This window comes from Tympanuchus pallidicinctus, unplaced genomic scaffold, assembly GCF_026119805.1.
Source record: "Tympanuchus pallidicinctus isolate F22 unplaced genomic scaffold, pur_lepc_1.0 scaffold20, whole genome shotgun sequence".
NCBI classification, from domain to species: Eukaryota; Metazoa; Chordata; class Aves; order Galliformes; family Phasianidae; genus Tympanuchus; species Tympanuchus pallidicinctus.
Window position 1 is genome coordinate 2374118 of NW_026294722.1, and position 24022 is coordinate 2398139.

At 50.8% G+C, this 24022-nt stretch overlaps 1 protein-coding gene across 2 annotated transcripts in view; it reads right to left on the reverse strand.

The window, feature by feature from the left end:
* Positions 1-8275: 8275 nt before the first annotated feature.
* Positions 8276-24022, reverse strand: part of PMEPA1 (prostate transmembrane protein, androgen induced 1) — a 30540-nt gene continuing 14793 nt past the window's right edge. The window contains exons 2-4 of one of the 2 annotated variants that reach the window (XM_052683890.1): positions 13575-13729; positions 9450-9503; positions 8276-9348 (exon numbers count right to left, since the gene is read on the reverse strand). In XM_052683890.1, coding sequence (XP_052539850.1) covers positions 8803-9348; positions 9450-9503; positions 13575-13729 — 755 coding nt within the window. In that variant the 3' untranslated portion in view covers positions 8276-8802. Of the gene's footprint in view, positions 9352-9449; positions 9504-13574; positions 13730-24022 lie in introns of both variants that reach the window. The other variant, XM_052683889.1, reaches the window with a different exon arrangement.

Genomic DNA, 24022 nt, shown 5'->3' on the forward strand with positions numbered 1-24022 from the left:
GTCTTTTGCACACTCTGTGGGTGTAAGAAAGCACAGCAGGGGCTGGTGGCTGTGGGGCAGGGCAATGGGATGCCCAGCACCGCACTTGCCCCACGCTGCTCTGCCCTGCTTGGCCCAGGAGCACCCATGAGGGCCGCACCTCCATCCTCCAACCCCCCAGCGTCTCAGCTTAATTAAGAAGTTGAATTAATAAGTAGCACGGGGCTGCTTAATTAATAATTAATTAATCTGTGGTTAATAAGGCCATCAGGAATTAGCTCAGAAGGGAATTGTTCCAATAGACTGAGGTGAAATGAGGAGGTGAGAGCAGCAGCACCCAAAGCTGTGTGTGGTGCTGACCCCCATGGTTGATGCCCTGCAGAGCTACGTCCCAGTGATAGTGCACGGGGATGGGCTGTGCCCTCCTGGGAGCACTGCTCCTGGTGGAAGGGAGGGAGGGAAAGGGATGTCACACTGAGCGAGCAATAAAAAAAGGGAGGATCTGCTACAAAATACACTCTAAACCCATCCTTTCCCTGCAATCACAGTGCAGTTGGGTTGGAAGGATTCTCACATCCCCCAGGCCCACCCCTGCCCTGGGCTGGCTGCCCCCCCAGCTCAGGCTGCCCAATATCCATCCACAGCCTGGGGCACACACAGGGCTGGGGCATCACAGCTCTGGGCAGTGCCTCACAGCCCTCACATCTAACCTAAACCTCCCCTCTTTCAGTTTAAAGCCATTCTCCCTTGTGCCATCGCTATCAGAATGTCGCTCTGTCTCCTCCTTCTAAGCTCCCCCAAGTACTGGAAAGCAATGTTGATGTTTTCTTCTCATTTTGATACAGTAAATGTCTTGTTTCTATATTAATATTGATCTCAAGGTGTGCATACATATGTATACACGCCGCATTAAAAGCGCTCATGTTATCACGTAACATTTCAAATGCAGCTAAACTGAAGCAGGTGATTTCTCCTGATGGCTTTGGTTTGAAATTTCTCATCCACGAACCGCTCTGAAATCTCAAACAACACAAGAAGTCAGAGCTGCCATTTCCCACACAACAGATGCAATGCAACGACGGAGGAAAAGCAGGTTTCAGTTATTTTTGTTGACGGTAACTTTTGCTCACAGAAGGGTTCAGAGAAGATTTTGGGCGTACCAACAAAAATAACAACAAGAAACCTTCACAGAGTGTAATTATCGTTATTTTCACTTACAGTGTTGTCATTTCTGTTGCCTGAGCACATCCACTTGTAGTTCACCTTCATTTAACCGCTCAGCACAGCACTCAGTTGGCACCTGGCTTTGTAATGCCATCCATCACAATCCCAGCGGCCCTTTGGGGCACTGTGGTCACCCCAAATCCAACAGCAGTGCTCAGGATGAGCACAAAGCCATCTCCTCCTCGGTGCAGCTTAGGGCTCCAGAGCCTGGGGCAGTCAGAGTCCTCCTTTCCCAGTGCTGCACTCTGCAGCTCACGGTGCTTACAGACGGGGGAGGGAGCGGTGCAGGGCTCAGCACACCGCGCTCCCACCCGCCCGAGCAGCTGGGAATTGCAAACATCATTACAAATTCCTGTCCAGTGAAAAACTGCGTTTACTCATCCAAAACAAATGCGCGGGCGTCACCACAGTCGAAGAGGGTAGGTCCTATTTTGGAGCACAGCCATCCAACTCAGGCTGCATGCACGCTGGCTGCCTTTGTGACCTTTGGAGGAAGCAGGGGCTTGCAGATGTGCAGGTCTGCAGCTCTGGACACTTTTTATTCCCTTTTCTGTAAGGAGGAAAGCTCAGTGCTGCTGTTCCTCACCAGCACTGGTACACAGCACACAGCTTTGCTGACCTGACTGCACTGGCACATCTCCCCAGCACCTCCTTCATCTCCCCTGGAAAGCATGAAGTGTGAAAGACCATTCCTTGCAGGCTGCCCTTGTGTGGGGAGTAATTGAATCAGGAAATAGGAAATATGAGGCAGGAGAGCTTAGCTGTCATTGTACAAAACAATTAAACACGTGAAATGTATCATAACGATATAATTAAGGCAAAATTCCAATCTTTCATTAGCAGGGGCATGAAGTATTGCGAGCGCATTGCAGTCGGCATCGCTGCAACGAGGAAAGTCTTTGTTACGCAGCTTTATTAAAAAGCATCAAAATAAAAGTGGATTATCGGATCCTCAGGAGAATCTCTGATGCAAAATTCCTTCCAAACCAACCTTGATGACAACAAAATTCAGCTCAGCAAACGGAGGGGAGGAAACAGAACCCTCCTCCCTATGCAGCCACGCAGCTCCTGGATGGTGCCCCACAGCATGCTGACAGCTGCTGGAAGGGGCCTTGGCAATGGCACGTGGATGGCTTCCTCCACCTCCATCACCAGCTCCATGGGGAAAAGTCAATTAGCAAGAATCATTTGTTTCGGAATGCTGTGGTCGGAGGGAAGCATTAGTTCAGAAACATTAATTTCTGGACAAATGTTTACAATTAAAATGCAGTTTTGATTCCACTCAAGTTCCACACCACCATCACCAGCTCAGCCAGGGCTGAAGAGCAGATGGACATCTCCAGGAGATGTACAAGGTGGGGGCACCAGGCAGTTCTGCAGCTGAACTGTGCTGCACAGAGAGCAGAACCAGTGGGGCAGCTCAGGCAGCTCTGAATTACACAGACTGGTGAATATAGAAACTTGTTTGGGCATCTGCAGTAAAGTCTATCCTGAAAAACGTAAACAGAAGTCCAGCTTCATACCACTCTTACAACATTACTGTAAATGGAGTGATATTTAGTATTTCTTTGTGCGTAGGAAGCCCGCTGCCGGCCATCCTGCCCTGGCACAGGAGGATGAGGAAGCTCTCCAACCTCCTGTTTGCAGAGCAATAATCCAGAACAGGGCTCAGGGATCAGAAGCGAAGCGCACAGCCCTCCTGCTCCTCCCTGAGCTGCTGTGTGCCCTCCCCAGCTTGTATTTAGCTCTGCCCTGCCCAGGTACTGTGGCCAGGGGCACTGAGTCCTCCTACTTTATCTGGAGGGAATGTGTGCTCATGGCATCATCCTGCATGATAACATCACCAGTGGGTGCCCACCTGTGCTGGCTTTGCCCCATCCACCCATCACCACAGCAGTCTCAGCAGTGCTTTTCCAGCCTGGTCCTGTAGCACAAGGAAGGAATTATTCCTGCTTCTCTCTGGTCCTGCAGAACTGTCATTCAAAGACCCGAGCTGAGAGCAAAGTGCTCTGCCATGCAGAGGGGAAAGAGTGGGCTGGGTACATGCAGATAAAATACTGCTGTGAAGTTTGAAGTATGGATGCTCTGAAGTCAGAGTTTGCACCTTTCGGTGAGCAGAGCTGGGAATGCTGCAAAAAGGCTCAGTGCTGGGAGGGCAGGGGGGAGCTGAATCTGATTCCTGAAGTCCTATTGAATTTGCAGCACTAAAATCTGTTTAAAACCAAAGCCTTTGCCCCTCGCAGTTCCCAAACTCATGGAATTGTTTCTTCTGCTGAGCAAACGGCAACAACAACAAAAAGTTAAAAATAATCTTGTGCCAATCAGCCGTGCTGCAGTGTCCCTGGCTCACCCCATTAGTGCAGGTAGCTTAGGAACAGCACTCTGCCCATTCCCACGCGCTGTGCTGGTTGGGCTTTTTGCTTTTTCATTTAAAAAAAAAAATCCCCTTTGGAAAAGGTGGTTTAATCTGAGTTCCCATTTTCTGTGGGAAGATGTTGGTTCCAGCCAAAAATGGAAAAAAAAAACCCAACCATCATTTCGAAAGTGGTTGAAAACCAAAGCTCCTCCTGGGGAAAGGCGTGGATGAGCCGGGCTCCAGGAAAGGCAGAAAGGGGCTCTGGGATGGGATGAGGCTGTGGTGCTCCAGGAGAGCTTTGGCTTTTTGGCACAACGCTCAGAGCCAGTTGAATTACTCGCTATGTAATGTCTCCGTGAGACATCAGTGTGGGGTCTGCGCTGAGTGCTTGGCCCTACAGATGATGTAGGTGTGCTCAGAGCCGTGCACATGGCTTGGGATGCACAGCACAGCCTTCCCTGAAGGTGGGAACCCAGCCCTGCAGAGCTCTGCTTTGGGCTAAAGCATGGCATGGACTGCAAATGCCTTAAAAACTGTATTTAGCTCCAGCACTCATGTAAGCTGCTCGGTTGCTAAAAGGAGGGAGAAGGTTTCTGCTCATTTACAGTAAGATTTAGAGGCAAAAAAGGCTGACAGCTGGCGTGTGGTACAGGGTCCTAATGCTGGCACACGGGCACTGCTGAGCACCACGCACCGACAGCTCTGACATGGCACAGCTTTGTGGCATCTCCACATCCCCAGCTGCCCAGCGCGGCCGATGGCCCTGAGAGTGCAGGGCTCACTGCTGCATCTTCTTCTTGAGGGGAACCCACACTGCACAGGGCGGGCAGCTCTGCAGAACATCCTCCAGAAGTACACAAAGAAAACCCCCTGCAAACAGTGACGCTTCCAACCATTTAATTGTGATGGCTGCCATGTGACCGCAGCCTCAAGAAGAAAAGTCACACACGTGGTTGGTGCTTAGGGTTGGAGCCCACCTGCACTGTTCTCTTCGACTGATGGTCATTCAGGTTAAAGCTCTGACTCTCAGTGCTCCCATCTGAGGGGCGGCTGCGCTTCTTCTGGGAGGAAAGTGGCAGTGCTGGAGCTCAAAGCAAAAGGAGCTGAGGTGCACAGCAAACAGCAGCACAGCAAACAGCAGCACAGCAAACAGCAGCACAGCACGCTGCACCCACACAGAACCAGCTGGGCCCGAAGGATGCTGTGCAGAGGGGGAGCACAAAAAAACCCAAACCTGAGAATATTCTTTTTCCAGTATTCAAAAAGAAAATGGGAAGTGTTCCTTAGATGACACTGAGTTGGCAAACTCTGGTTTTAGGGTAACAAAGCGAAAGGTGAAGGCAGATTGTCCAAAGTATTGTAAAATTTATTGTATAAGTATTGCAGCTTTTAGAATGACATATAATTGCCACTATTGGTTACTGTTACACAATAAGCATTTACAACAGAATTTTGTAAATTGGCATCAGAGTACATATTCATACTAAACCAGCAAAATATAGGTAAGTACTGCATTGCATGTGCGGTCAATAGTTTACAGAAGTTTAAACTTGAACAGAACTCGGGATGCAGGACTGCCCGTAACAAACTCCAAAGCCAAAGCAATGCAACTGGAAGGCTGAGGAAAGATGAATACAATGAGGTTGTGTCTGTAAGGCAGGCAAACCAGGACTGTAGTGCTGTCCCTTACGGGCTTCTATAGCACAGCAACAGTTTGAAGCGCCGTTTCTGGAAAACTTTTTTGTTTTATGGTAGCATTGAGAATGTCTGAGTGAAACGGAGAGACTACGAATTCATTCTGTCCTCAGCCAGCACTGCTGGTGCTACACAGCTGGAGGCAGTCCTTGTCTGATCCTCAGTGAAAACATTGGGCTTCTATTTCTTTAACACAGCAGGTAGTGCAGTGTAGAGGTTGTACACACATAGGGAAGGTGAGCGCCCCAGAAATCAGATGGATTTCCTTATAGCCCCAGTTAAGATACCTCAGTGAGGCCGTCTCACACCAGCAGGCTGTGGAGGGGGCCAAAGCCTCAACGAAAAGCACTGCTCCTTGCCATCCTCACTGAGAAGCCACGTTTGTTCTGGTGGCACGCTCAGGATGCTGTTTGCCATACTGTACCCTAAGGAAATCCCTCAGATTAATGAACCCTTCTAAAGCCAACACGACTCCTACAGCTCTGAGCAAAAAGGCTGAGTTGTGACGGAGGCTGCTGAGCACTGGCAATGTCTTATTTCTCCTGCTTTGTCGCAGTAAGTCACTGGGGCAGGGCCTGATGCTCCCTCTGCTGCAGCTGTGGGATGCGAGAGCAGCTGTGGGCAGGTCCTGCATAGAGACCAAAGGGAAACAGAGTGCATGGCCAGCACCCGGCCATGGAGGGACTGGGGGGTGGGAGACGTGGACCCCGAGGCAAAAATAACATTAAATAGCAATAATAAGGACAACAATAATAAAGAATCAACATCATAATTCAAGAACATTATTTCTAACACCCATTCAGAACTTGGGAATTCATCTGGGCCCCAGATCTGGTCCTGCATTGGAAACACAGGGTGTGCAGGGCTGCAGGATGCGGAAAGGAGCGGGGCACAAGGGGACAAGTTGGCTGTGCTGAGCTGGGCTGGGCTGGGGCTGCACTGGGCTGGGCTGAGAACCATTCTGGCAGCCTATGGCAGCTCCAGGGGTGTGGGACATGGGCTGACAGCAGTGCTGCAATGGCAGTTTGGTGCTGATGAGCCACCCTGCTTTAAGCTCATTCCACGCCCCACACGGCAAAGGAAAGCAGAGCCAGTAACACAGCAAAGGGATCAAGGAGCTGCAGGATGCTCGGGGTGAGGTCTGCGAGATTGAAATTCACACGGGGAGAGGACGGGGAGGGAAAAAAGAGAACGAGTTGAAATCCCAAGGCCTGATAGAAGACCTGGAGCCGCTCTGACTGCACAAAGCCAACAGAGCACCGCTCAGTGCCCACCGCCCAGCAGTGCCAAGAACCCCCGCCTGCTCCGTGCCGGACCACGATGCACATCCCACCCCACACCCACTGAGGTAACCATTTGGTTTTTGTAGCAAACACACGAGTTAAGCTCACAGAACAGAACACCCCCCGGAAACAAAACCCAACCGCACTATGCACGCGTTTTGGCTCAAGAGGGCAGCAGATATTACAAGCGTCTTTTGGTTGGTACCTCACGTCCAACAGCAGCTGCGGTTCCTGACCCCACGCCATGTGCAGGAGCACCCAGGTGACCCAGGCAGCATCCGCAGCCCACGGGGGGACAGCTGCCCTGTGCACGGCATGCGGAGCAGCACTGCTGGGTGGTGATGCCCGGGATTCCCTTCTCCCCTCTTTTAAAAGGGAGCGATGCTGCTTCTTTCATAAGGCACTAATAGATATGTTACATAAAGATACGTTCTCATAAACTCACTTCGCGCCTTCCTGACACACTCAAGTCGCTCTCCTTTGCATTTCTGGTTGTTTCTTTCGTGGTTTTGCGTGGCTGTAAAGCTGGGAGGACCCCGAGAGCTGCAGAAAAGTGCTCTGAAGGACTGAGAGAATACAGGATTTATTAAAAAAAAAAAAAGCAAACAAAAAACCAACTTCAAGTTCACTTATTCTCCATCTTCACCAAAATACATATAAATATCGTTCAAACCGTCACAACTTCAGAACTGTTCTCACGTATTTTTCTTTTTCAAGTAATAGAAGAGTTGCTTAACAACAACTTATTGCCTTTATGTCTTCCACGTCTGTCACTGCCGGGCAGCACCCTGCAGGGAACGGCCCCACACCTCCCCGCACCGACACGGAGAGCAGAGGGACGGACGGCACCGGAGCTGAGCTGAGGGCAGTGTGGATCTGCAGGCAGAGGGCCGAGCAGGTGCTGCTCCCAGTGAAGAAATCTTCCAAGGAGGTGAAGGGCTTTTGCTTCTAAAGCATTGAGCCCTATTCGGTTAGCTTTTAATTGACACACCACAGGAACAGGCTCGTTCCCACCCATCGTGCCTCACACCTATCTAGAGGGGTAAGAAAGCAAAAAAACAGCACTGAGCAGAGGCAGGCGGGGCTGCAACCCCACTGCTGGGAGCAGAGTGCGGCCCCACGCAGTGCAGCAGCCCTGCAGCCATGGCAGCCCAGCATGCTGCAGTCCAGGTCTGGCTTTGGGGGGGAGGTGGGGGGGGGGTACAGCTCTGCTGCTTCCACACCTGCACGCAGCGCCCTCCAGGCTGACATTGAAAGAAACAAACCAAAAACCACTTTGTTCCTTCAGACACAGAAGTTTATTCTCATCCCCGCCGCCACCCCCCTCCAAAAAGTTAGAGGTTGTCCAAAAAAAAAAAAAAAAAAAAAAAAAAAAATCAAGTAATTTCTGCCTGCTTCTGCTTCTGCTTCTGCCCCCCCGGCAGCAGCCAGGCCCCCCACAGCCCCACAGCTCGGCTGCACGGCGCCGCAGCGCCCACAGCCCCACTCACTGCTGCTCCTGTGGACAAACATCCCTTAACAGTTGCATGGTAGACACGATAGAGGCTTTGACCAACACAAGCACTGACATATTTATATTAAAAAATAGTGCAAAATTTCAACATTTATATAAATAACTCTAAACCCCTGCTTTTGATTTTTTTTTTTTGTTTTGTTCTTTTTTTTGTGGTTTTTTTTTTTGTGTTTGTTTTTTACAACGTCATACACACTTTTTGAGTTGGCACTCAAAAAATTGCCATTTTTCTTCTAGTTCAGAAAACAACTTTTTTTTTTTTTTTTTTTTTTAATAGGCCTCTTCTAATACAAAAATACTCCTGCTCCTTACACATACACTTTTCTCTTATTCTTAATATATATTTATATATTTATATTGCAGATCTTTAAACAAAACGTTTTTTTGTGCAAATATTTTGTCTTTAAAGTTAAGTGAAAGAATCAAACGAAAACAAAAAAGCATTCACACACAGCTCAACTAGAAACAAAACCAAAAAAAAAAAAAAAGACTACAGTTGTTTTCTTTTTCCTTTTTCAACGTCTAGACACAGCTCAAGAAAGAAATGTTTCTGCAAGCTTTGTGGGCTTGTGCATTCAGACCAGACATAACAAGTAAATATTTATACATGGAGAGATGGGGAAGGGCTTTTTTTTTTTCTTTTTTTTTTCCTTCGCTCATCTTCCTCAGCTCCCAATCCCTCCCCTTCTTCCTTCCCACCAGAAGTGCAGAGCGTTTCGCCGACTTTGCCTTTCTCTCCTTTTTCTCCTTTTTTAAAAGGGGTGCCCTTTCTGTTTCTCTTTCTCTTTGTTCCACGCCGTTGTGCTCTCAAGGCCATTGATCTGTGAGGGATGGAGTCTGCTGCCCTCCAGCAGCGAGGGCACCCCGCTGTTGTTCTGCTGGTGCTGGTAGAAGGTGGCTCCGGGGTAATGCCCGATCACCTCGCTGTAGGTGGGCGGCGGGCCCTCCATCCTGCCGTTGCTCCCATAGCAGGTCGCGCTGATGCCAGAGTTACTGCTGGGGGGGCACGGCCCCCCGTACACCGAGTTATCTATCAAGTCACTGTCGAAGATGGTTCTGTTGGGGGGTGCGCGCACCGACTCCCTGTTGAGCTCCATTTGCTGCTCGGGGTCGCGCAGCTGCAGAGTGCAGGGTCCCTGGTACGGGGGGGGCTCCTCGCCGTCCGACAGCGAGATGGTGGGGGGCAGGTCGATCTCGTGCTGCAGGTAGGGGTAGGTGGGCTGGAACCTGTTGAAACGGTCCCGCTGCAGGAAGGACGGCACCGCCAGGCGCTCGCTGGGCCGCGGGGTGTAGATCTGCTGCTGGAGGGGAGAGAAAGAAACGAGAAGGGGCGGCGGGATGTGAGGTGCGGCCCTGGGGCGCGGGGACCGGCGGCACGCGGAGCCCAGGCTGTCCTCACCTCAGCCATCCCGCTCCCCGACACGGTGCTTTCCGACGGCCACAGGCTGCCCTCCTGCATCGGGAAGAAGAGAGGTTGGTGTCAGCATGGCTGAGCTGCGCCCCCCGGCCCCGCTTCCCCCCATCCTGGGATGGGATGGGATGGGCTGCCCTTGGAACGCCGCTCCTAGCAGGGCTTCCCTCCCTTCCCATCCCGTTGAGATCTGACAAATCAGAATGAATGATGAGTGCCAGCAGCAAACCGTTTTATCCAGACTGCAGGCCTCCCCCTCCCAGCCATGCCTGCTCCGTGGGTTCCTCTCCCGACCCCGGCCGTGTTTCTCAATATGTGATTCATGAGCCATGAGTGATTCACGAGATATCAGCAAATGCTCCATGAAATAATGGCAAGATTGAGAAAAACAGAAAACTTCACACCCACATTCTGATGCAAGCAATCAAGAAAACCATGGGAAAATAAAGACAGTTAAGCAAATACTTAAGCTTAATCTTGACGTGCTATAAAAAATACATCTCTAGCGACAGGATGGTTCCTCCCCCAAGGGATCAATGGCCCATGGTTACAAAGACTGAGGAGCTGAGGCTCTGTTCATCCTGGCACCAACCCCAGTGCTGCAATCTGTACCTGGGACCCACAGCCCCTGCAAGGAACACCCACAGCCTCCCCACATGGCCTTACAGCCCACCATCACAACAAACAAACAAATGTGGCCTCCTTCCGTTGGTTGCAGATACTGCGAGCACACACAGTTCACTTCTACATTTCTGCCCCGGGACCTGAAGTATTTAAATATTGCTAAAATTCATATATATTGCAACATTGCTCCAGGAGAGAGAGCGGGAGGAAAACAAGCCTTGAAGGGCTCATAAATCCACCTCTACTGGCTGGCACTTCCCAGCTGTGTGCAGGTGAACCTCCAGGGCTGGCACAGTCAGACACCTTTACCCCAGTGGAAAAAAACCTGCCAAGTCCCCTTTGTATTTCCCTTTTAGGATTAAGAGTCCCATCCAAAGGTCACTCTCCACCTCTTCCCAGGGATGCCCAGGGATTTCAGCTGACTGGCAGCAGCCTGCCCCTCGCCCAGCCCTTCGGAGCCATGCCAGCCCTGCAGAGCACAGCCCAGAGCACCTTGCAGGGCTCACCTGCTGCTCCAAACACATTGTAAGCCCCGTGTTAACATTTCCACAGAACCGAATAATAAACCCTAGTTTTTCCCTTTTCTCCATTTTCCCCAGTTTGGGATACACTTCTCACCGGGAATGCAGCCCCCAAACTGTTACTGAAATACCTGCACATCCATCTCACAGTGGTCCTGCTGCCAGTGCAAAGAAAATGGTGACGTACACCAAAAGGAGATGCCCCAGTACCTCCCCTGCTCGGAGCCCCACTCTGGCTGCAGCACCACACTGCCACCCCTGTGCTGGGCAAGGCAGCAGCACCACACTGCACAGCCCCAGGATGCACACAGCTGTTTACACAGGCACCGGCTGTTTAGTCTGGGCTGCTCTAAGTGCACTCCTTGCCTGCAGGCACCGTCTGCATTCAAATTCCCTCAGCAGCTGAAGGAGCTGCAGGCTGCAGGGCAAAGCCTGGCCAAGCAGGGTGCTCAGCACCGTGCCTGCCTCCTGTGCTCCCAGAGAGCTCCTATCTCACCTTCCTGAGTCAACAGCAGGATGAAAACTGCCAGAAACCAACAGCCAGAGGTGGGCAAACCCACAGACACAGAGCGTGTCTGTTCTCAACCCTGGTGCCGTGGGATGGCCACCACCAGGCCAGGCTGCCCCTGCACAGCGCTGCACCCCATCTGGGACCTGAATTCATCTCAGCAATGGCTGCAGCCCCAAAGCTTTGTTTTCTCAGAATGGAAGTTGGGTCTGCTGAGCAATGTGGCTGTGAAATCCTGTAAGTATTCCAGGACTCACTTTGGAACCTCAGACTTCTTTCTGATTTCATTTTACAGCTCCATCTTTGACTTCATGGAACCTCTTGCTTTAGTTATGGCAGAGCATTCCCACTGCAGAGCAGAGTGACACAGATTAAATTTCTGAGCTGTCTTTTCAATTTTGTCTTAGGAAGGTCTCTATGCTCCAGAGGTGCAGGGACAGTGCCATTCTTATTGAAAAAAAACATACATATATTTTCAGCCACATTTCTTAAAGAAAAATAAAGGTACCTGTTACAAGGAGACAATTTAAGAAGTAGAACAGATAGGACTGTGATGCACAAACAGGTGCAGCAGAGCAGGAATTCCTTGCTAGCACGAACCACATTAAAAAACCCCACCTTCGGGGAAATGAATTTCTCCTTCAGTTGTAATTTTTGAGCTACAAGAACTAAAAAAGACAACTGCTGCACATCTTGCAGTACTCTGACCATGGGATGAACTACTTTAATATTTTAAAAGATGAAAAACATGTTTGTAGCTCCAGTGCCTGTCTGGTCATGACAGCAAAATGAAGTTTGAGATGTAAAAAGCCCAACACCAGTTCAGTGCAAGTTTAATGGCTCGCACAAGCTGGTTCTGAGCTGAGCACAGCCGCTGCACACAGTCAGACTGCAGCAGCTCTCCCCAGGAAGGTGTGCTGTGCTGAATCCCAAATGAGCCGCCTTGAAGGTCGTTCTCATGGCTGATGCCACTGTGAGATCTCAAGGGCTTCTCGTGTCTCCAGGAGGGCTCTGGGGACATGCAGGAGCTTGGCCCCTCACCTCGCTGTGTCAGGGCAGGGAAGGAGCATGAGAAGAGGGAGAACAATAAATGCCCCAAGTGGGGGATGCAGAAATGCTCAGAAGGCTCTGTGCCCTCATGCAAGTCTGGCAGCCATCTCTTTCCAGGTTAGCCTTCTTTCTTCTTCTTAAAGAAAATAAAAATAGCCAACCTGAAAAAGGCTTGTCCTGACATACAGTGTGCTGACGTGATGCAGAGTGGTTTGGTTGAGCTTGGGGCTTTCCCAGCACTCCTTCCCAACAGGCAGCTTCCTCCAGCAAGAGAGCAGCACGGCGCAGGGACAGCGGTGTGATGGGTACCACAGGCTGAGCAGCCTTCAGCAGTGCCATGCTTATTAAACCTGATGGCAGAGCTCTGCTCTCTTACAATGAAAAAAAAACCCAAAAAACAGCCACAGTACTTGATCATTTTCCTGGTTTTGCTAGAAAGGAATGCAGCCCTGCAGAGACCAGGACAAGGCAGCAGTGCCTGCTCAGCCTGCCCTGCACATTGGAGACAGGAGCTTGAAGCAGTGACCTCAAGAAAGCCATACTGTTTAAAGAGCTTTAAGATCTTTCAGAGTGAACGAAGCAAAAATCCATCAGCACAACGTATCCCTGCACAGGGTTATGTAGGCAGCAGTGAGCGTGCTCACCCTCCACTAAACTTGTGTCTTTTCTCTGTAGGTTCCTGTAACTGAGCTGCTGTATCTGATGAAACCTTCAGCTCTGCATAGACCAGCATCTGCCACAGGCTGGAGAGGCTCTCCTTGAGCTGCAGAGGCAATTAACACATTTCTCCTTGGGCTTCTATGAACCACAGAGCCCAGGCTGTGCTGGGAATCTCCCGAGCATCCCCTTGGTGAGGTTTCTGCTCACGTGTCTGATGGGCACTTCCTGGCACCTCCACCACAGCAATGACAGCAGTGCTGCTTCACCCCTGGCAAACTCTGGAAATCCTTGAGGATTTCCCATCCTCTCGAAGGCAAGGAGCAGATTAACACACTCGTCTGGGACTCTCTAACTGGAGCTGCTGCCAGAGTCAATAGCTTGGTGCTGTAAATGTCAAGGTGTGTGCATCCCCAACATCCGGCAGTGCAAGGTGGTTTCAGGAACAGGGCACACCAGGAGCAGCCTGGTGTGGTTGCTTTGTTAATGGAAAGTCCAAGCTGCAAAGTGTAGAGCTGCCTGTATGCTACATCATACAACACCCTGAAAAGCCAGAGGCATCCTTACAAGGCTCCCACGTCCCTGGGCAGATGAAGCCAAGACCCAGCCTGGTCATCTCTCCAGGCAGCACTGAGCCTCAAACACGCAAACCCAAGTGAGATGAACGCCTTTGGCTCTCACATTTCCCAAATTTCACATCACTTGGCAAACAGCGCCGTACGGCACAGATGGGAAGAGCAGCGTGTGACTTACTGATGACAGATTCTCATCTCTCCGCCTCCCTTGGCTGTGCCGGCTGATGAAGGATCGCGCAGAGAGTTTGTAGTGGTTCAGCAGGCAGGTGATCACCACCACCATCACCATCATCACCACCACGATGATGATTATCTGTACAAACTCCAACTCCGCTGCAAGAGAGAGAGACATATTGTGAGCCACCTGAAAAAGCAGCACTTAATGGAGTGTGAGGAGGAGGAATTTGGCCAAGCAGGCGGTGACACAGCACAGCTGCATCCTTCCCCCACAACACTCGCAGACGCACACATGTGGGCTCCGTGTGCTTTCAGCCCAGATACTTCATAAAAAAAACCCACATTAATTCACATCTTCGGTGCCCCAGAGCAGTCTCTAGGAGGGACCTTTAGACACGACCCACAGAGCACAGATTTCCAAACCACAACCCGGATAAAACTTGATAAAACTTCCCTACCACTCCCTGGTGCTCTGCTGCCTGCAGGCTGCACAGCCCCCGTGCCCATGGTTGCTGATGGAGCCTTCCCCTCCTCGCATGGCCAGGCAGAGCAGGGCTGCAGCACCACACTGCTCGCCCAGCTGACAGCGGGAGCTTGAGCAGCCTGAACTGACACACAGGAGAGCTGCCAAAACCCCTCCAAACAAAAAGGAACAAGCAAATAGACGACCTGCTTAACTCCAGAGACACTTGGCATCCGAAATAAAAAACAGTTCTGGGCATTTTCACTTTGCATCTCAGTAGGGATGGCTACAAAACGCACTTTCGGAAGGCTCTGCCTCACACTACTGTGGATGCAGCCACCTGCACTTTATGCAGACATACACAGCACACGTGCCCACACGCAGACTCAAGGTGCCCAAGGGCAGCATCACATTGCTCGCAGTGCCTGCGATGCCATCTGCTGAGTCAGGCAGTTGTTTTTTTTTTAATGGAAAGTTTTCTCCTGGCAGGTGGCATTTAAGTGCCAGTAAAAGCAAATAAATGTCAAGAAAACAGTCCAGGTGGTAAGTGCCACCGGTTCCTTTGGAGTTCATTCTGCTAGCAGCAGCTATTTCTGCTGCCAGACAGGCGCACTGCCCATCACCCCCAGATCCCAGAATGTTTAACTGCTCCATCCACCACCTGCACAGCACAGTTACGCCCTGAAAGCAGGAGTTTGTCCTGACACGTGGTGGTAAGCAGCCCTGGGAGCACAGGACGTGGCTCTGACACTGGTGGAGCTGCTACCAGCTGTGCCAGCACGGGTTCCGAGGCAGGAAGGGGCCGGTGGCAAGGCTGATATGGGGGGATGGAGGAAGGGGCTCCCACTTTATAGCCACACTTATGGCCATCCATCAGCAGGAGAAGCAGCTCTGGGAGCAACTGGGGAGCAGCTCTACAGGCTGACTGCAATCTGCCTGCTTCCCATCAGCCAACAAGGGCACAGCTCATGGATTTGTGCACACAGAACCCCAGGGCAGAAGGAGCCCATGGGCAGTGGAAAAGCCTTCATGCAGAGAGCACTGCAGAAAAGCAAAGACAAAAAGCCACAACCCAAGGTTTAGGAAGATGAGTCAATTCAGCCTCAGAATGAAACATGTGCTTTGGCCACAGCAAGAAGATACAAGAAAAACTAAATGAGGCCAGCAATGGAAAGCCACCTTTTTAGCTTAAAAAGAAAAAGAAAGAAAGAAAGAAAGAAAAAGTAGCACTTCTGAAGAAAAGGGAGAGGAAGGCAGTTATAAACGAAAGTTCCCTTCCTAAAATGAAAGGCACACTAAGCAAACCAAATCCAGCTCCACTGCTCACAGCAGTGTGGTGATGCTCGTAGCACTTCGGCCATCAGGAAGAGCTGCCCCACCTGCACTGCCGAGCTGGGAGGTTGCAGTCAGGAGCAGCTGGGGAGGAAGGGGCTCCCATGGAGGAGGAGGAGCTGTGATGGGCGATGCACCGTGTGCTGTTTGCTTGTCAGACCCCAAACTGGGGGGTTGTGATGTGGAAGCGAGTCCAACCTTACGGCAATCACACTGACTGTATAAATAGCAGAGGGATTTTAATATCTTGCTTTGTGGGAGGGGGATGACAATTAAGCTGCAACTTAACATTCTGTAAACTGCCACATCAGCAGCCGTACTCTTCTCCATTTTCCTTAGCACAGAGCAGGAGCTGAACGTACCCACATGAGCACCACGAGTAACGCACCTGCCCTGCTGCCTCTCTTGTTGCTGAAATGAACAGTTGCTCACATGCTGGCAAAACCCAGCAGGAACCCCCAACCCCTGCACCAGGACATGCACGGGGCTCCCTTTGCCCCCAGCCCAACCGGAGCCTACACACAAACAGTGGGTGCACCAGGGGAGCTCTGATCCACCCAGCAGCAACCCTTCTGCAGCCCAGTGTGGCAATGACATGCAATCCTAAAGTGCCCCGCACACAGCTGGTGCTTTTCAAGTTGCAAGAGATTCGTACCCACTCGAGGCGTGGAAGCTGCTGCCAGCTCTCCCCCTGTTTTAACTTGTCTTCATGGGCTCCATATTCAGAGGGGCAAAAAATGAACAATGAACAGCACACTGAAAGCTGGATACACCTGGACAGATTATATCCAAGCAGCTCAGTCAAACTAATGAAGTCAAAGAAAAGCCACCAAACTTTGAGTTAATATGTTATTATACAAGTGCAATTCAGCTGCTATGCTAATAACAAACCTTTGGGGAATGAAAAACAAGCCAAACTGCAGAGCATGTCATTTATAATTCTGCTGGTATTCTTAAAACACACACACAACAAAACGAGAAAAAAAATACTCAACACATTTTGTGTTTGGCTTCCTAATCATCGTCACTTTTCAATTAGAAGAGACCTCATTCCATTTCTCTCAGTAATTTTCCCCAAGGGAAGTGTTATAAATGCACGAGGCTTTGCAAGATGGGCAAATGCAGCCTCCCAATGCAAAGTAAGGTCACACTAATTTAATTCTGCATAATTTTCACTCCAGAATCCATTTCACACTCGCAGGTTCAGACATCGCGTTGAAGTGACACAACCTGCCTTTCTGTGCTCTCCATCCAGACGCTGCAACTTTGCAGACACTGAGCACGCACACAACTGCTCTGCAACGTGAGAAATGCTCTCCCCTCATGCAGAGCATCACTGCTGAACACAAACGCTCCAAGGATGGCAGGTAGAGAGAAGAGAAAAACATACCCACCTACTTTTTGCTTTTGGACAGGTGTAACACATCTGGGGGTCAAATCTGTTACCTGTATGCCTCAGTGATGGCTCCCATATACTGGAGTTGCATTTCATGTGAGAAGCAAAACTGCTGAGGAAATAATGGCTAAGCTGAACAAATGGACCTATATTAGCAGCAGTTCCTAAGTGAAACACAGCAACGCTGCAGCAAACTGTGCTAAAAGTGCAGTTTTGCTGACACAAAATAGAACAAACCCGAGAATCCCCGGCAGGACACTTTGCTTCTCCTTTGCTCACTTTCACTTCCTCTGGGTGTTTTTATCTTTCAAAATCCCTCACTCTGACACAAAGCAGATTGTTGGGCAGTGCAGCATGATAGGTCAGCTCAAGGGCTGCAAAAGACCATCAGAAACATCCTCACACGGGTGTAGAGGAAGAACTGCTGCTGCCGCCGCCGCCAGTGGGCAGCCCAGCAAGGCCACAGGTGGGGCAGGAGGAGGGTTGGCAAACCTTGCTGCTGCAAGGCAGCAACCTTCTTGTTGCCTGGGAAGGATGGCACATGCACCTGTGCTTCTGGATGCTCTGCCCAAACAGGGCACAAAGAGTAAGGCTTTCTCATTTCGCCTGCTGAAACGTGGGCAGGTGTAGCATGGTGTGCACAGCACAGCCTCCCTGCTCTCTCCCTGCTCTAGTGGCAAGGCTGTATGCAAAGGATTATGTGCATTCACATTAGGGGAAAATGATGAAATTAAGGTTCTGCGGGAGGAGCCTGAACCCAGCATGGAGCACAGAACACTGTGGGCAGGATGCCAGTCCTGGGGCACGAGTGGGGAGCAGCACAGGGCTGCCTGGGGCACTGAGCCTGACAGAGCTTGGACTGCCATGGGACTCACCCTATGCTGCTCCCCAAGGCAGTGTGGAGCCGAGGAGACACTTTCTGCCACCACAGCCCTTGCTCCAAGCACTCAGCAGCACTTCCCCACTCCTCACTGTGCTCGGTGCGGGGCAGAGCACCCGCAGTTATTTATGGAGCCTGGCTGTGCAGTGACTCAGCACCATAATTCAACAGATCCCCATTCAGCACCCGTGAAGACAAAGCAGGGCACCACAGCAGGACACCACAGCAGGACACCACAGCAGGACACCACAGCAGGACACCACAGCAGGACACCACAGCAGGACACCACAGCAGGACACCACAGCAGGACACCACAGCAGGACACCACAGCAGGACACCTGCAGCACCAGGCTGAGCTCCAGCACTAACCCTGCAGCCAGGGGCAGTCGGGCCATGGCGGCTGAGACTGATGCAATTCACAACTGAACAAGTTGCCTACCTCCAGCAAAATGCAGGGCACTGTAAGGCCACACTGAATGTCCCAGCTTCCTCCAGGATCCTTGGGAATGCAGGGTGAGCTCCCTCCTCCCAGCACTGCCCAAGAAGGAAGGTCTCCACGCACACACACATGAGACATGACAAAATCAACTGGATGAATTAATAAAAAGCGTTTGCAGCTCCGCAGTAAATGCCTCCATAATGCACTGCTTCTCCAGGTTTCCACTAACATCTCTGACACCATGGTGCTGCCCTGGAAGCATGACACTCTCATCCCCTCTCATCCCAGGTTTTGAAGTTTTTCATCTATCCGCACCTGGGGCACCTTTTGCTTGAGCAGGTTCCTTGCAGACATCAAATTACATAAAAAGAACACATAAAAAATAATGGTACAGGCAGCTTTTGGTGGAGTAGGTCCACCTCCCCCAGCTTTAGTGGTTGTGTGTCAATGCACACACGGGCAGCTACATTACTATTCTACAGCAAGCATCCTTTACGGGTCCAGAGGTCTCTGCTCCCCTACCTTCACACCAGCTTTGAGGCACAGCAAATACACCCTATGCAAATCTCTGCTGCTGTCTTCACAGAGATGCTGCCCTATGGCAGATGCAAAGGGTCTAAAGGGCGTGACTTCCAGCTGCCCCAGAACCTACATCTCTGGCTGAAGGCCTCAAAAAACAACCCATTCCTTCCCGCCCCTACTGACATTTCTAAGCACCACAGCGCTGGCAGCAGCAAGGAGATGCACAAGGACTGACCTTACCACGAAGAGCAGAGGGCTTACTGCTGCCTTGCATGCCCTAGTAATCAGGGCACAAAGCAGCTCTCAGTCGCTTTCAGAGAATGGCAAACCAGTAAGGCCAGGAACTGGCACTGCACAACTGCCTTGCTGCATACCTAGCCCAAGGCATGCCCCAGCTCCAGCCCGAGGTCCCACTGCTGTGGGCACATCCCTGGAGAGCAGGAGCGGGGTGTCACGGTGCAGCCCAGGCACATTGCAGACCAACCTGTGGCTCCTTGGAAGGATCTGAAGGTTAAAAACACTCAACAAAATTGAGTCCAGCTGAAGGGCAATGGTTACGCCAGGTGCTCAAAGCATCTGTAAAGGATGCGGGCTAAGCAATGTAGCCAAACTGCGGGCCTCATTTTTTCTGCTCAAAGCATGTGAATTTGAGAAGAGCCATGTGAATACAGGCACCCGTCAGAGCTTTGTTTTTCCCAGGGAACAGCCTCACAACCCTTCAGCAAGCAGCTGCAGGCTCTTGGATTCTGCACATCCCAAGGGCCAACACCAGGACCACCTCTGACTGCAGCCCCATGCCAGCACCCTGCTAACACAAACTGCATGGAGAACACCCTGACACAGCAGCACCCGGTGTGAGCAGCTCCATCCCATCCTTCCCAGCCTCGCCTGGAGAGGGGACATGCTCACTGAGCAGAACATCACATCTCAACCAGTCTCATTTCAGCAAGAAGCAAAACAGCTCCAGGCAACAGCTGCAATCCGAGGGCTGCCAAGGAGGGTGCAGCACCAAGCGCTGCTCCTGCTTTAGTGCAGTGATTTCACCCATGAGATGCCAAGCTCCACTTGTGAGAGTCTGGTGTTCTCTCTCCCTGAGATCGTGGCACAGGAAGATGAGATGAAAGAACAAAGAAGTTCAGATGGCAGATTACTCAGCTGTTTGTCTGCTAGGTCATCTGAGCAACAATCAGACCAGGCGAAGCCTTGACTGCAATATTTGTGTTAGTGTTTATCTGTTATATTTATCTTCTAAATAATACCTCCACAAAACCACATACAAAGGGCCCATCAGATTGCCAACATTTGTATTTGTTTACAAGACAGCATGGGAAGTCCTATCTACCTTTAGATAGATACAGAGCGTGATATTACCACTGCTGGCACAGATCAGCAGCATCCTGAAGCTGCAGCACAATATCGAGGCACAACAGAGCAGGATCAGGCCCACGGCAAAGAGCTCGTGCTGGATTCAGTCCTGCCTCATGCATCATCAGCACTGTTAGCAACTAAATTACATTTCCAGACTTAGCCTGCTGGTAATGATGCACAAAGCAGAAGTAACGCCACGTGAGGTAGTGCTGCCTGCAGCAGGATGGCTGGCAGAACCTCTGGCACCAGGGCTCACAAAAGGGGTGGATCTGAGGAAAACCACTGCTGCAGAATGGGCAATGGCAGCCCAAGAAGTCATTTGCATCATGCCAGCCCTTGGAGCATAACTGCGCCTTTAATACAGTTCCTTTTCATCATCTGTCACCCCAGGCAATCAAGCATCACATCCTCTGAGTCACTGACAAGCGATGGCCTCATCCTGCACCCCCACTCCCTTTTTTTTGTTTGCTTTAAAGGAAATGGCCCCGTTTCACGCTTACAGCTGTGCAGTCATCAGGCGGGTCAGGCCTTAGGAAATCTCCTAGTCCTCAGACACCAGTAGCTGTCTGGTACAGAGCCATTCCGATCCAAAGGGCGAGCGCAGCAGGCGGCGGGGCTGCGGCTGCGGCCATGGAGAGAGCAGTGAGCAGAGCCAAAGGGGAACGACAGAACGGCCACACACAGCTCTGACATGGAAACTGCAAGCAGTCCAGCAAGCATCGCAGCTCTTTCAGCCAGGACACATTCTGATTGCCAGCAAAGACCTGACTAGTGGTAACTCGTATGGAGAAAGCTGGAGACAGTGGGGGCTCAGCCACTGAGCGTGTTGGTGCCCCCAAAAACCTCCTCTGCGCCCTGAACACAGGCATGCAGAGGGGGAACAGGACTGAGAGTGACAGGCTTGTTTCCAGTCACACACAGCACAGACCGACCATACCAAGAATGACCAAAAAAGACACTCAATATCCAGACCGAACCAACTGACCCTGGGAGACCAAAGCGGTTTCTTCAGGGTATTTCTTCAGGTAGTAAAAATAAACCCATGAATAAGTAAGTACTTTCGCATACCCCGGGGACACAGGCGATCAATATGCGGCTTGCTGCCACGGAGGTTTTCTTCCTCCCAGCCAGCAGAAGCCCACGACAAAGGAAAGCACATCTCATTTATGAACTTAGCTATAAATACTTTTGCTAACTGCCATTTAGGAATTTCATTTCCTGCTTGAGCAAGTCCTGTTGAAAGAGGCAATTACCAAATTTGTTTCTAGTTATAGAAATAGATGTTTGTTGCTGCCCACATCTGTTTCGACAGACGAACCGCCAGTCGCGGATGCTCCGTGGAGAGCAAACATTGCAGCCAGGGAGGGCTCTGCCACCTCTGCACAGTGCGAGTGGCAATTAAAGGCTACGGGTGGCAGGGAAGGCCTGGCCCTGGCGTGGCGGGGCACACCTGCAGCTCAGGGTGAGCCGTGAGCCCCCAGCTCCCACCCACTGCCTCTGACCTGAGGGCAGGCAGCACCGCAGCTCCGAATCACAGAACTGCAGGGGCTGGAAGGGACCTCTGGAGATCACTGAGCACAACCAATGTTCTCTAGGATGAATTGCATGGGAAAGCATCCACAGCAGGAGACTCCGCCACCCCCTGGCAGCTGTTCCAGTGCTGCCAGCCCAGTGCCAGCACCCAGCTATCCAGGACCCTGCAGTGGCACAGCCCCATGGCACCCACATGGCCAGGGGCAGACGGGTGTTGAAATGTGAATTGAGCAAGCTGGCCAGAGACATGCTGAGCTGCATGGAAACCGGATTTCCTTGGCTCTGTCAGCAGGACACCTCTCCTTTCTGTACCTCTTTTTAAGCGCCGTTATCTTCCCCAGAGCGTGGCAGCTTTTGCTTGCACAAGGAGCAACATTTCACAAGGGCAGCTACTTCCAAGAAACAAGTACAATTTTATGTTACAGTCACTCACTGCATCAAAAATGCCAGACGCGGGCAAGCGCTCACACATACACACTGCATTTGGTCACTGCCATACTCAATTTCAATTCATGATCTGGTCTGAACACCACTAGACAGGAGAGAATGTATGTGTGCGCTTCCATGTAGGTATGTGGAAAAAACGAATGTATTTATGTATACATATGCATGTCAGGGCAAATGGGGAAAGTGAGTAAAAGCACCCCAAGTCTGGTTAAATTAAGAGGTAATGAACTTCAACCTTGATTCAGCAACAGCCCTAGATAGATTTCAAATAACTCCTGCAGCAGATAGACTGGAAGGGCCATATCCTGCTGTGTTGGTTTGCGAGTCTCTAAGCAGACACAAAAAAACATCTTCTGCTCAATAAGCCCAGCGGCACAGGACTGGCTCCCAATGCCTGGCTGGTGCTCCTCTCCTCCAGCCAGGCAGGATGAGGTGCCCCATCCCATCCCGTCCCATCCCATCCCATCCCATCCCATCCCATCCCATCCCATCCCATCCCATCCCATCCCATCCCATCCCATCCCATCCCATCCATCTGTGCCCCTCCTTTGCCCCACTTCCAGACCTTTCCCATGCTGCGCAGCCACCAGAAGGCAGACTGATGACATGGGGCTGCGGTGGAAAATTGACGGCTGCCCAGCGAAGTCAACTTGCTAGGGGCTCTGGGGAAGGCCGCCGGGATGCAGCCATGGTGGCGAGGACCCCTCCGATCCCTGTGCCCCACAGCCCTGGCTCTGCAAGGAGGGGACTTCACGTTGGGCTTTCAGTGGCCACCATGGGCGACCGCCACCTGCCCGTGGGGATGGGGACAGCAGCTGGGGCGGAGGAAGACTTCGGAGGATGAGGAAGAAGAGCACAGAGGGGAGGATTATCCAACAACACAGCTTGTCCTCTTTTCATTGCATTTAACAATAAAGCAGTAGCTATAGCAACGGGGTTAATTAATGCGCCCTATTTGCATAACTAAAACTCTGACCCATTCAAACCTCGCTGATATTTTCATTCTTAAACCTGGCCCGCAAGGCTGTGCCCTTATCGCGGGCAACACAAACAAAACCATCTCCATATGTGCCCATAAACCCAGCGATATCTGCACACACCGCTGCTCCACGGCTCCTGCAACGCGACCTGCGGCGGGGCTGCGGGGGATGTGCTCCACACAATCTTTATTCCTCCAAAAAGCATTAACATTTGTGAACACACATCCTAAAAAGAACAGCAAAAATGGGAACTGAAGCGTCCTTCCAGAAATAAAATGGGGGAACAGCAGTTTTTTCAGGGATGGAGGGAGGAAGGCACATTCCAGGACAGAGGGGTAAGGAGACAGGCGATGCAAAGGGCTCAGACTATCGTATAACCAGAGGGGGAAATGTCTTCTCACCACAAACATGCATCTGCATGATGTCTAGACAGTCATAAAAAGGGCAATTAGAGTACTGCAGGCTGCAGTAAGCTAATGTCTCCTCGCTCAGTCTAAACAGTTGAAACGTACTGCACCAACTTTGAAAGAAAATACAGAGGGGGAGAAAGACATGTTTGTGAGGAAGAACGTTTTGAAATTCGGTTTTAAATAAGCCGGTGAATGAATTCAACCTTGTCAAATCTTTGCCTTATAACATATCAAATATTCCGCCTGCGTCCTGTCTAGACTGCGATAACAAAGGGCATTTAAAGCCCTGCAAGATGCGCTGACAGAGTGGCCATTTAAAGATGCAGTATTGCTTTCTCCATCTAAAACGATTTGTCAGATGGAGTTCAAATGAAAATGATAAGCAATCACCCTGGTTCGCAACCATTTAAAAAGGAAAAGAAAAAAAGACTAAACAACCAAAATGCCCACAGCCTGTAGATATAAATCCCGCTAAAGTCATCCCAATGTATCATCCCAGCAGGATTTGTCTGGCAGCTGCTTATTTTTTTTATTCTGCTACTCTGAGACACTGCTACCTCTGCATATCACATACATCTCTACATCCCAAGTGTGTTAAGTTTTCAAACAACTTTGGAGCATTAATTGTGATAAAGCAATGCTTTGTGGACGGACACTATGAAAACTGGAAGAGACAACA